Below are 13,902 nucleotides of genomic sequence, written 5' to 3'. Positions count from 1 at the left end.
CCAAGCATCGTCTCCGTGAGGCTGACTTTGGAGGCCCACGTATTATTTATTCTACACTGATTGTTGTGTATCTGCATACAGTGAACTATCCTGTCCCCAGCGCGGCCTATCAAAGCGTGTTGCAGCATTCTACTAATCGCCAGATTGGGGCTTTCTCCCTTCACTAGGATAAGTGCATCAGACACTCTACTGAGTCTGCTCCCTCACTCCCCTTTCATCAAATTATAATAATACTTGCTTGCTCATTTTTCCCCGAGCACCCAGGTGGATCCTACGTGAGTGACCCCCTTCCTTTTTTTTTAGTTTAAAATGCTTTATTGATAGGATAAAAACAATGTAAAATATCAGTACAAAGTATTAGTAATAAAGTAAAAAGAATAAAAATAACTACTTGGAATGCAGCACAACAGTGCAATAACCCGTGAAATAAAAAGGAAAAACTGTACTTCGTAACAGGAGCATTTTTGGAGTGACCCCCTTCCTTACCACTTATTTGGTGTGCATGCAACCATTTCTGGTACAGTATCACTCTGTATACTCAGGTACGCTACCAACTCCAATACCCTTAGAGTCTTTATGTTTCTCACTGTACCCTTGCACAGTTAGATTTCCATTACTTCATTACGTGTCCCCCATTCCATGGTCCTGATGAAACCCCTGCCCCCCCCCACCTGTTAAGGGGTTGAAACATCAACAACTCATACTATAACTATAACTGTATCCGGCCTTTCCAAATTGAAAGAAGGCCATTGTTTGACATCGTTCATTTGAAAATGGTTGTTTATATGTATTAGGAAACCCTGCTCTGTGTTTCAATTTGTCACCCCAGTTAATTTGGTTTCTTTCACATGGGACACCGAGCACTGTCTTCATGTTTACAATACAGACTTACTATTTCTTCTGCAAAACAGTATTTGGTCTCTTTACTGTGTTCTGTATAAAGTTTCCTCCTTCGCCATCCTACTTTAGTTTTATTTACCATTGTGCTCACAATCTATGAAGTATTCTTACATTGTCCACCAGAAGCATTATTTTCTTGAATATATTTAAGGTTACAAAGAGCGCAGGAGTCACAATAGGCATGGGATGCTATCTATCTACTTTGAGAGTTCTAACTAGAGAGAATATTTTATTGGTGCAATACATAATCCAGCCTGTTTCCTTTTGAATGCTAACACTACATGAGCCAAAGTAACATACATTAATGTTGCATAAGTTCATGTTCTTGGATGTTGGATGGTCTCCGACTTATTTCTTTTTCAATTGGTAAAAGCTTGGCTGCAAATTTATCAATAATGATGCATCTTTATACACTACTGCTTATAGGAAAAAGTCTTTCTGAAAACTTTATTTTTCCTTTTTAAAGTGGTAAAAGATTTCTTGGTAGAGAGAGAAAAGTCTTGCCTCCCTTAGAGAAGACTCCTCTTAGGTTAATGTGGTACTTTCAAAATTAATGTGCTGCCGTTTTTGAAACTTTTCATAATGCTACTTTCCAAAATATCTTGGGGAAAGCAGCTTTTCTGACATCTGTCACTTTAGTCGTGCTCTGTGTTGTAAGGAACCAGATACTATTTTGCATTAAAAAGAACGCTGTGATGAGCACTCATCCTAGTTTTCTTCCTAAAGTAATTTCAAACGTCTCTGTCAATCAAACTATTTCCTTTCCAATGTTTTCTGGCTTTTCAGCTCTCCAGCAGAGAGAACTTTACAATCTCTTGATATTAACATCGTTTTACAATTTTACTTTAATAAAAAAAACATTAACAATATGACCATCTATTTGTTAATTACGGCCATGTACAAGTGTAGCCACTTCTAAAATAGACAATTTCTCGATTTCTGAAAGACCATTCCATGAGAGCTAAATATTTTAACACTGCAAACTAAGAAATGTATCCATTGCTGCCATGTTTAAACCGGCCACTTGGAGGTCGGTACATATTTTTACAGAACATTCAGATTCAGATTCCAGAGAAGATAGCCAAGTAGAGAAAGCTTCTTTAGGAAATGTGCATAGGTATTGTGTTTCTGTTTTTATCTGTCATTGTCTTTGCCTTTTACATGGATGGGCTTACTTAGGACTATAAATGAGGATTCCCTGGAGTACAAAGAATAATTATGAACATGTAATCTGAGTTCTCGTCCAGTGGAATCTTCATTTTACTCATAAACACTCCTTCATCTACGGAGAAGAGACCATAACATTTCCTAATGTCATTACATGATCTTAGTAACAAGGGAACTGGCACACCTACTACTAACAGGGCATTATGGAATACTGGTGCTATGCTGTGCATTAAAAGAGCAGTAACAGCTTTTCTTGCCCATTAAAAAAAATATTGAACATCTTTCTTCTCACTGTTGCTTTAAAAAAAAGATCAGTGAAAGTCTTCTTGTCACTATAAATAAAATAGTGGCTTTCTTACAGTAGCTCTAATCACAAAGGGCATGCAGCTCCACAAGACGGACAAAGTGAAAAAGAGGTAGGAGGTAGGGGATCCTCCTTGTCGGAACTAGAGCCCTCACACACCCAGCAAGCTAGGTGTCATGCTTCATCATTCGGACCTGCTCCTCATCGGGTCGGCACTGCAATACTCGACGGGCACTCTTAAAGGGGCTCTTTGGCGGAGAGCTTTTGTTTCTTGCCGTATGGTGCTGTGGGTGTGAGGGGTCTAGATGGTGTAGATGTGGTGAAAGTGAGTGATATTAAAAAAGGGTGGATAGTCCAAATGAACTTTTATTCAGGCTCGCTATCCACCTTCTTAAAAGCAATTAGAGTGGCCGCTCTCGGACTTTATGGTCCAGTGGAGCTAGGCTCAACTCTCATGGTCAATATGTTTCATGCACAGTGGTCTGGTGTGATCCGTGGCATTTCATTAGGACCTAGTGTGTGCATTATCTACACGCAGTGGTTGGTAAAAAGGTTCCTACCTACAAAGCATCATGAATTTGAGCACAGTGTCCCGCCAATTCAAGTGGTGACCTAACTGTAGGGAGAGTGTCACTCCATTCGGTGTTCGGCTCTAGACACCAGTATCGCGGTGTCCTATCCTCGTTAGGATGTATGCCGATGCACCTACCCTGTCTCGCCGAAACCAGGATCCCCTACCTCCTACCTCTTTTTCACTTTGTCCGCCTTGAGGAACTACAAACCCTTTGTGATTAGAGTTTGACTGGGCATGTATGCTGGACCTCCTAAATAATCCCTAGTAGTCCCTTCGCTTGCGAATAATTCTTACATTTGCATCATTTTTAAAGAAAATTGTTGAAAACGGTCTTATATGGAATATTCTGGGCTGTCAAAAACACACTGATTTCATAAAAAATAAAAAAAAATAGAAAAGACAATTGTATATATTTTTGTAACATTTGCTCAGGGAACCCGGTTCTAGATGGACAATGGACAATTCAATGCGTATGACTAAAAGTGAAGATTCCCCTGGATAGGAAGCTTGATTCTCTTTTGTATTGTGGTGGTATACTTCTATAGCGCAAACCTGTCACCTCCAAGGGCATCCTGGTGCTTTGACCCCTAATCCAGCAGATTCAGCAGCCTAGCCTGTTCCAGGGAAGAGGTGAGTTTTCAGCGCCTTTCTAAAGGCTAAAAGATCCTCAAGGCTTCTCAGGGATAGTGGCAGGGAGTTCCAGAGTTTGGCCGCCGCTACTCTAAACGATCGGCCACCCATCCTCACTCTCTGGAAGCGTGGAACTACTAGTAGCCTAGATGAAGAGGAACGTAAGGCTCGGGAAGGGAGGTACCAGTCAAACATTCTCTGCAGAGGGATTGGGCCCAGGCCATGGATAGCCCTGAACACAATACAGGCTGCTTTATAGCGAACGCGTGACTGGACCGGCAACCAGTGGAGTTCCTGTAACGCTGCTGTTGCAGAGCTATAGTAAGGGCGGGAGAGGGCAAGTTTGGCAGCCATATTTTGCACCCTTTGGAGCTTGCTCAGAAGTGTTGCCAGGGCCTCCAGAAGTAGTGCGTTACAGTAGTCGAGACGACTTAAGATGGTACTACGCACTACTTCGGGTCTGGCTTGCTCACGGAGGAGAGGTAAGACCTTGCGCAGCATGCGGATCAACATCATGCACGTTGAGGTGGTTTTATTTACGTGCAGGTCCAGCTGCAGGTTGGGCCCAAAAATAACACCCAGGTTACGTGCCGAACGTGCGGCTGACACCGACTCAGAAAAAGACGGAGGCCAGAAGTCATCTGGGAGATCTCGGGGAACTCGGTCATTGGAGCAGTATAGGACCTCTGTCTTAGTTCCATTGAACTGTAATGAGTTCAAGCGGAGCCATTCCGCAGTCGCCTGCATGCACCGATGGAAGGTCTCCAACGGGACTGCGTCCTGTCCCTCCAGTGAGAAAACCAGCTGGGTATCATCCGCATAGTTAAATGCGGAGATCCCAAATGATTTGATGAGCTGGGCGGAGGTAGATATTAAAGAGTATAGGGCTGATGGCAGAGCCCTGAGGTACTCCATGCCCTACTCTCCGCTCCTCTGAACTGAAGGGAGGGAGCGAGACCCGTTGTTGACGGTTGTCCAAGTAGGAGATTAACCAATCCCTGGCCCTACCTTTGACCCCGCACTCCTCCAGCCTCGAGATCAAGGTGGGATGGCTGACCGTGTCGAACGCGGCCGACATGTCGAGCAGCACCAGAAAGGCTGCCCGACCACTGTCGACTCGCGCCCGCAAATTGTCCAGCACGGTCACCAACGCGGATTCCGTCCCATGAGCAGGGCGAAAACCGAACTGCGTCTCATCCAACCAGATGTTCCCTTCTAAGAAGCCGGACAGGGTGCGGGTGACCAATTTTTCCATGATTTTCCATAGGGAACATGGAAACATAACAGGGGGGCACCCCCCATGGAGGTAGAAAATGCATTTTCCTATAAAACGGGGCCTGGTGCTACTCTGTTGTCATCCAAAACCTCAAGTAATACAACACTGCAGCAAGAACTTCATTTTCAGACTTAGAATTGTATAAATACTCAATCACTATAAATGTTGTTACCATCCTTTCCTCCAAAATCTTGATATAAACAGATGTATCTTCAATACAGCGCTAAAGGGCACTGAAAACAGGAAATTCAAAGTGGAAGATAGGAGCACATACCTGGTTTCAAGCCAGCTGTAAGCTTGACATCCTTGATAGTAGTTTCCTCATTTGAGTGGACGGTCACAATAAGGCAGTACATTTCATTGGTCAGTGCAGGAGGCTCATGACGGAGCTGAACAGAAATTTTTGGAACTCTGGAAATAATCCTTTAAATTTCAAAGACAAATGCTACTGATAAGTGTCTGATAGACAACTCTTTTTACAAAATTCTCCACACCACAGAATGAGGCTTTGCACAAAAGAGACATAATGAAAAAAATAAAAGCATGTTACAAAACATCTCATGCAAGTGTTAAAGTAATGGCTACTTTAGACAACTGTGTATCAAAAGAAGAATACAAATATATTCAACTTTGAAAATAATCTTGAAATCAATTTAGCTAAAAAAACATGCTTATAGACATGGTTTGTCTTCTATTCGTTACTAGGGAGGGCACATTTCAACATAAGGAACTCTTGCAAAGTGGTCATTCTTCCTGGACTGATCAGCCAATCAGTACTGTTTGGAAAACTTATAAAGCAAAAACTGGTACATTTCAGCCACAGGACACCCAGTAATGTGCCACAAAAGCAGCCACTGTCATGCCATAGGGAATTCGCCCTATTCACTACAGGCAGTTTCTTCTTCGCCAAAGCATAGAATATTTGAATGTGAGAGTGACCCAAAAGGAAATCGTCTACTTCATGTAGTCTTGCCCTTTTTAGCGTGAGCTAAGACCACAAAAGCTGGTCATCCATCCCATTGTTTCTCCTATTGATCAAAGCAGACTGAGATTGTTTTCCTAGGTCCTACTGTGCATCCAATTCTCTTCCTTAGTAGAGAGTGGTCCAGGAAAGAAGGATGAAGGGGTCTGGGTAAAATGACCTGTCAGTACTACCAGGGTCTTAAGCTTGCTGACTCTGCATGCAGGAACGCAATTTTCAAGATCAACAAATTCAATAAAGAATGCAATACCTAAATCCATGTACTATTGTTCAACAACAAGAGACAAGGGAGGAAACGAGCATCAATCCCTTCAAAAATCTGTCCATCAAGAGAGACTTGAAGTGAAAAGACTGACCAGGAAGGCATATGAATTTAGATAAGAGGGCCAAGTAGCCTTTTACAGTGGAAACATCACGTGACTGCTGGGCATTAGAAATTACAAAACGCAGAGCATCTGAGACCTGAACCCTGAAGGGCTCTCAGCCCTCTGTATTATCACCAGGGAACAAACTTGTACTAAAGACCAGCATATGCCGAATTGGTGGTTGACTATCTAGCAGCCAAGATAACATCAGCGACCTCTTAAGGAAGATGAAAGGCATCACTTAATCTCCATGTGTGGAGGCTTTCAGTAGGAGCATCCATGAGCTGGTATGCAGAACCTAACCACCATTCTGGTAGAGCAAATCTTCACTGTCCAAGAGGTAACACAGATGCCGAACATCTTTGCCAAGTCAGGACTCAGGGGATTGCTAGAGATGTCTGGAGGACCCAAGACATATGGAATTGATTGGAACATATTTAGAAGACCCTTGTTCCACTACAAATGGAACATATCTCTCAGCTACCTTCACAGTGGAAAGTGCAGTAACCTGACAAGGGGCACTTCATGGCACGCAAACTGATCTATGTATAGTCCACCCAAACATAAAACGATTATAGCTGTGAGGTGCTCAAGGTGTGTGGACATATCTCAAAATACACATAACGGATGCTGTAGGCAGCATGGCAGTATGGCATCCAAACGCTCAGATTCACAGTCAGGCAGTGCAGGCGGGAAAGCAGTGGGCTTCAGTTTTGCTGATGATGCATGAACTACTAGAGGAGTGATGGGACAAGAGAAATTTAGGATGGTTTAAGCAAGGCCGTGGCCAATGGATTGCCAGACCTGGAAAGGGATCTTCCAAGCAGAAAACATGTATTTGAGCTGGGCCTCGTTAAAAGACAGGAATATGAAGGTGAAAATTCAGTCAGGAGGTTTGACATTGATTTATCAGTCAGGAGGAGGACTCAAGCGTGTCCACAGCTTTGGTATCCGGGCCATGAAAGAACAAATGCCTTCCAAAGGAGGAACTGAAGTATAAGGGAATCCCTGCATGAGAATTCCGACGACAATGGCATTTAGGAGGTCCATATGAAGTCTAGAATCAATCTAATGTGGTGAATGAAGGTGATCAGCTTCTTAAACATCTTTGTCAGTGTGCTGAACATATACATGGCATATCCAGTGAGACATAATCAGAGCAAAAAAGCTCACCTCTTGACCCTGGAAGAGTAATGGCCACTGACTAGTCTATTAAGCATGCTCCGATGTTCTTCCAAGTGAGAAATCTGATGCCCTCTAATGATTGAAAGAAGTGGTTGAATCAGCTAAGTATGTGACTCTAGGAAAAGAGTTGCCAGAAAAACTAATTTTACTGCAGCTCTGTCTGGGAGTGAACCATTAAATGAAAAAGGTACCCCCTACTATAATAATTTAAGGTCTGGGATAAGGGGAAAGTAAAAACTCTAAACAATTACACAAACAATCCCACACGCCCTGTATCTCTTCAATGGCTGCTCAAAGTGCTCTGTGGGTTGACAGGAAACAATTTAAGACCACATATGCATGTTACTTCAGCATATTATTATTTGTTTTAATTTTTTTTAACCATTATCACACAAGTTGGTGCATGCTGCTATACATTGTCAATTACAAATCCACAGTGTAGTTTTTCATTATTTAAGCTTTATTTCATTTCTTCAATATCAGAATGCATTTAAACAAACAAGAAAACTGATTTTTTTTAACACATTTTCTATCCCAAAAACATGACACATTTAGATGCATTTCGGGTGTGTACCTATTTCCACCCCATATCACAATGCCACTCCCTCATTCATTCACATAAAAACACACATCCTCTCACACATGCCATTCAGGCCCATCCCAGCCACTCCTCGCATTCACTGAGAGTTACTGCAGGAAACTCTCTCAAAATTCTGCTGTTGTGTTGTGGGCCAGAATCTCTCACAGAAACTGTCAACACATGATTCAGTGGGCGAAAGATAATGATGATCCACGCACTATAAAACATTGGTTACAGTTGGCCAATAGGGGATGAGATAATTTTATCGAGTTGCTGTAATTCCAGTGGGGTCCTACAGGTACTAAGTACAACTTCTCCTCATAAGATTTCTTTAATATCCTATGTTGAGCAGGGTTCTTAAGTCATGGGCTTCTTTCCGTTTGCTTACATGATGATGCTTCAATAGGGCACCCTGATTAAGATTTGCGTATCGAGTGCCTCACTCAAAACCGGACTCCATACGGATTAAAGAAGAATTCGTCTGGATGCCCTATTGAAGCCCTATTAAACCTGTCTGGAGTCTGGCTTTGCTCGAGGCACTCGACAGGCAGATCTTAATCAACCCATACCAAGATACGGATAAGGGATGTCCACAAGGAACGTAAAGAGAGAAAGGACATACAGCGTAAAGAAAGGATATCACCTAGGTCATGACAAGATGATGTACCCTAGGCCAAGAACCAGGCCCCTTCCTTTGAGTCTGATAGGAAAGAAGGACACCAGATAGAGTGAAAGGAAATACCTCCTGGCTAGTGTGGAGAAACACTCAACAGCAGCAGGGAGCAGGGAAACACAAAGAACCCCCCCACATGCACCATCTACCGACATGTACCGTTGTACCAAAGTGCGGCATGCGGAGTCACCTGGAAGGGTTACCATCGTGTGAGAAATACATGGAGGATTACTTATGAGGTATACAGAGGAAGTGCCCTTGGGACAGGGAACAAGGTAATCGAGCATCCACACAATACCAGGAAAATACTAGAACTTGGATAGAAAGCAAACTAACACTGTGCAGCCACTGACATAGGAAACTAACAGGGTCAAAAAAATTCCCAGAAAAACAACCAGGGACCATAACCGGTCATCAACAGGGTGAGAATACAAGAAAAGAAAATACTTGCAGGGGCAGTAGTACCACACCGGGTATCATTCTGAGTTGACGAGTGAAAAGCAGAAGGATCACACATAAAAGGATGGGCATAGCAGGCAGGACCTAAAATTTGGCTCCACTCTGACTATCCCGAAAACGGCATAAAGCGGAGTCAGCTTGAAAGCCAAACAGATGTTGACCATCGACCGGCGTGTCTACCAAGGTGGACTGAACAGCCTCTGAAAATCCAGAGGAGCACAGCCAGGCATGCCGGTGAAGAGCTACTGAAAGAGCCATGGCTCGCCAACAGAATGTGTGGAATCCATGCCACAGAAATTTTGCAATTTAGCTGCCTAACAGCCATCCTGGAGTAACTAAGTAAGAGTGTCATCAAGGAAAGAGGGGAGAAGGCGCAAGACCTTATCCCACACCACATGAGAAAAACCGCCTACAACCCGAGTGGTATTAAGGAACCACAAAGTAGTCAGAATATCAAAGAGAGATTCACTGTAGGGGAGCACAGGCTCAACCCTCATCTGGCCCTGATGAAGCACGCCAAGTAGGGGATCAATGGCCACCTCTACAGAAGAAAGCTGCAGTGCCAGAACCACAGCACTTCTCCAGAAAAGCTCAGCAAAAGTCGAGCTAGCCTCAGTAGTGACACTAGGCGGGAGAAAACAAACCAGAGGATGGTGAAGAGTCAAGGCCATTTAACTCACCAAGGTCAGACACCCACTAAAAGTCCGGAGGAGGCTGAATAGTGTCACTCATATCAACAAAGACATCACCAAAATACTTGTTTCCCTGAGGGAAAAATAGCAGGGGGCTCCTCCCAAGGTGGACGAAGGTAGCCCAAAAAGAACTGTTCTGGGGACATCGCTCCAGACGTCAAAGAGGTGGCACCTCAGTGTCGGGGAGGAGAGGGATAGTAGCGGCGATCTACAATGTCGCTGATGCCGGCGGATCCAACACAGATGTCACAGGTGGGAACTCCGAAGAGCTGTGCTTGGAGCCAGATGACCTCACTGACACTGAAGGAGGTCCCACCGGCTTGGAGTCAGTCAAGGCTTCTCTGGCCTTCATGGGGCCAAGACACGAACCAGAGGAAGGGGGAGAACTAAAAATAGCATGATGGGGAGAGATAGTATTCCCTCATCTGATCCAGAGTCTCCTCTGCGCCCGGGAATATTGGAATGTGCGAGGAAGATTCTTGCTCCGACTCTGTAACCAGAGGATAGGAGGCGGTGCAGAGACACCGAGCATATGTATTAAAGTTGGGGAATACAGCGACTCCAACCACCTACGGCGTGACTTACCAGTCGACAACACAGATGAAGAACTGTGGGAGCTGGTCCTTGGAGGCAGAACAGAACCGCAACCGTCAAGGGACCTTCGACCACTGTGTTGTTAACAGTCATGCGACGCTCCTGCAACACCGATGACCGAAGTTGAAGACATGAGCAACACCCTTCAGAGTCACGGTGCACACCCAGACAACACATGGAAATAGACTAAAGGTACGGGGTAGACAAGACCCCGAAAATATCCAGAAAAAGCACACTGTGTAGTCGACAAACGTCGAGATAGGCCAAAAATAAGCAGAGGCACCACAATACAGATCCGCGTGGTAGCGCAGAAAGGAAGAAACTGACGTCAGAGCATCAGAGGAGGGCTTACATGGACTCTGTCGACATCACATCCGGTGGACACTGACGCGACTGAGTCACTCTATGCCCTCTACCAAAGTCCAAAGTGCAGAGATACTGCTTTAGAAAAGTTTCCGGACAATCAGCAGAGAGCAGAGACATGCAGGCTGAGCGAAGGTATTGAGACGAAAGTGCTGCATCAGCTGAGATGTAGAACAGCCATCTATGTATGCCAAGATAGGGAATTCACCACTACTCCCAGAGATCTATAATATAACACTTTGCTTCAATAGTGGGGGTAGGTTTAGGCAAATCTGTCAGCTAATATGACCAAGCTTTTCATTGTATATGTCTTTTAATCATGCTAATGACATTGTTGGCCTGCATATGTTTTCTAGTTGTGGCAGTTATTGCATCCATGTGAGTGGTACCCCTGAAATCTAGGGCCTTAAAACTAAAGAGGGCCCCTAAGGGTTGCAGCATGAATTGTGCCACCCTAAGGGGCCCCTCACCAAGCTTATGCACACTGCCACTGCCATTGCAGCCGCTGTGTCTTGGTGCAGAGAAAACCGAAGAGTCGACATGGCACACATCCTTGTGTGCCATGCCTGCCAGCACTACATGTGGTACAGGTAAGTCACCCCTACGGCAGACCTTACAGCGCTAATGCAGGGTGCACTATGCCCATGTGTGGCCATATCTGCGAGAGTAGGTATGTCCTGGTTCACCCTTAAATATTACCAGTATACAGGGCAACCATAACAAGTACATGGGCTGGACACTCATCATTACAAGTTAACCAGCTACATGATGGCTTCACTGTACCCTAAGATGTTTGGTACCAAACACCTAGTCTTAATAAATAATAAATGCACCCAGAGGGCACCTTAGAGCTGCCCCCGGAAAACCTATCGACTACTAGTGTGTTGACGGACTGGTCTTGACCAGCCAGCCACCATAGACAGGTTTCTGACACCCTGAGGTGAGAGCCTTCGTTCAGAACAAAGCCTGCTCTGTGCGGAGTGTACTCCCCCTCCTCCAAACAGGATGGGCATTACAGGGCAGGAACCTTCAAAGCCCTACCACCTTTGTTATGCAAAGGGATGGCGTATAGCAAGTATACCCTTGTATGCCAGGGTACGTTTCGCGCCAAATGTTAACAGTGCAGGAATGCCATTATGGCCCGTAAGGTCGCCAAGAAGTTGGGTTTGGTATTTAATTTCAGGGGGAATCTATCTAGGCTACTATCTAGCAAGCAATTAAAGTCCCCAACCCATATTAATGGCTTCCCTATGTGGGGGATTAACAGTTTATCTAGTTCCAAGTAAAACTCACCATTGTCCACATTCCGGGCATTGAAGTTGACCAGACAAACCCCCATGCAATCCAACACGCCATGCACCACTATATATCATCCCGCTAGGTCGGCTTTGTAGCCATGTACTTGTGTGGCTACCCAGATTGCCACCAGTAGCACTTCATAAATGAGTTAAACCCACTTACGTTTTATGTTATAAATTTAAATTGTCACATATTTTATAATCTGCCCGCTGCTTTGCCACCATCGCCACCAAATATAAATGTAAAATTAACATTTGAACCAATCCACTCCCCAGGTAGATACTGTAGAAACAATACATTCATCCCCATGCATGTCCAACTTCAACTGTACCCTCCCTATTCCTCCATCCCCAGAAGAATATCCAAACCAGTTCCGTAGCCCTAACATTGATATAACATAAACAGTAATCCATAACTGAAGGTAAGTGAAGATCACGTTAGCTATCACCCAGGCATTAAATAGCCAGCAGTCTGTGCCTGCCGTCATATGTCTGTGTTCAAATCACACTCAGTCCTCTGAAATAAACTCAATGCCAGGTGGGGATGGCGTGTGGCCGGACGGAACACCCTCCCGACCCTGGTCTCCAATCACTCTCAAGCGTACCCTGAATCGCTGATGTGAGGGGAAACTTAGCAAAGAAAGGAAAGAGAAGAATGGGGGAGGGTGTCTGCCCGCCTTGTAATTGGTCCCATCTCAGTCACTCCATGTCTCAGCCCATGTCCACAGTGTCCACTTGAGCCCTATTCACACTCATCATAGCCCCCCTTCTCCCTGCTCAGGTGTGCCCAGCTATTTTCAGCACATATTCTTCTATCACAGTAAATCTCGGCCTATAGGTAGGGCAGGAATTGTCCAGGAGTGTCTTCCACCACATCTCCCATGCTGGCATCAGAGTTTGAGGCTGTAACTCCCTCCACCAAGGCCCTTGCAGCCTCACGCTCAGCTTGTTGCAACTGCAGGTCTACTCTAGGCAACCCTCTGTCCTCAGTGCAGGATTCTGACTGCTCCATGTCCAAAAATCCCTCTCGCCGCACTACTATTCTATGAGTCAAGCGCAGTGGCTTAGCAAGGTCAGGTAGTACAAGGTGTAGGAAAAATAAGATACTTACAGTTGCAAGTGTAATTTTTTTAGTTTAAACACATTTTTGCCATTTTGTCACCTCCTTCCGTGATGACATCCGGGGCGGCACGCACCCACCGCAACCCCCTGCCTAAGCCGCTGGTCGAGTGCGATGTTCGTCCGGATCGTCTGCCACGGCCACTATTCTTTCTCAGTGTGCCAGTGCCAGGGGTCCTCGCTGCTGCACCCCCTGATGCAGGGTCTTCCCTTCTATGGGCATTTCCCACCAGTCCCATCCAGCCTCTGGTGAAGTAAAGAAATGGGCATGATTGCCATGTAGGACCTTCAACTTAGTAGGATAAAGGAGCATATATTGGACATTCATAGCCCTACGTTTCTGATTTACTCCTCCAAGCAATGCTCTCTGTTGTTGCACTAAGCGCGTATAGTATGGGAAAATGCACTAAGCGTGTATAGTATGGTAAGATGCGTATCACATGGTTCTTGAAGACTGTATCTCCATCTCGACGTGCAGCTTTTAAGATATTGTCACGGTCTCTGTAACCTAGAACTTTTGCAATGAGAGTTTGTGGTGCTGCGTCTGCAGGGGCAGTGGGGCTCACGCCCGGTGTGCTCATTCTATCACGAATGTGCTGAGAGATCCGACCCCGAGAATGTCTCGAACAAGAGTTCTGGTGTTTTCCCTTCTACTCCTTCCGGAAAACCAACAAAACGGAGGCTGCATCTTCAGTAGCGACTCTCCGCATCGTCGTTCGAGGACGGCAGACTAAGCGGTTA

General features: G+C 45.0%; 1 protein-coding gene across 2 annotated transcripts in view; it reads right to left on the bottom strand.

The window, feature by feature from the left end:
* Nucleotides 1–13,902, bottom strand: part of TRAPPC11 (trafficking protein particle complex subunit 11) — a 607,699-nt gene that overhangs the window by 396,631 nt on the left and 197,166 nt on the right. For both annotated transcript variants that reach the window (XM_078678000.1, XM_078678001.1), the window contains exon 21: nt 5,126–5,274. In XM_078678000.1, the coding sequence (XP_078534126.1) occupies nt 5,126–5,274 (149 nt within the window). The remainder of the gene's footprint in view (nt 1–5,125; nt 5,275–13,902) is intronic.

Source organism: Lissotriton helveticus, chromosome 2_2 (assembly GCF_964261635.1).
Source record: "Lissotriton helveticus chromosome 2_2, aLisHel1.1, whole genome shotgun sequence".
NCBI classification, from domain to species: Eukaryota; Metazoa; Chordata; class Amphibia; order Caudata; family Salamandridae; genus Lissotriton; species Lissotriton helveticus.
Note: the sequence above shows the minus strand (reverse complement) of the source record. Positions and strands in the feature narration are given on the sequence as shown.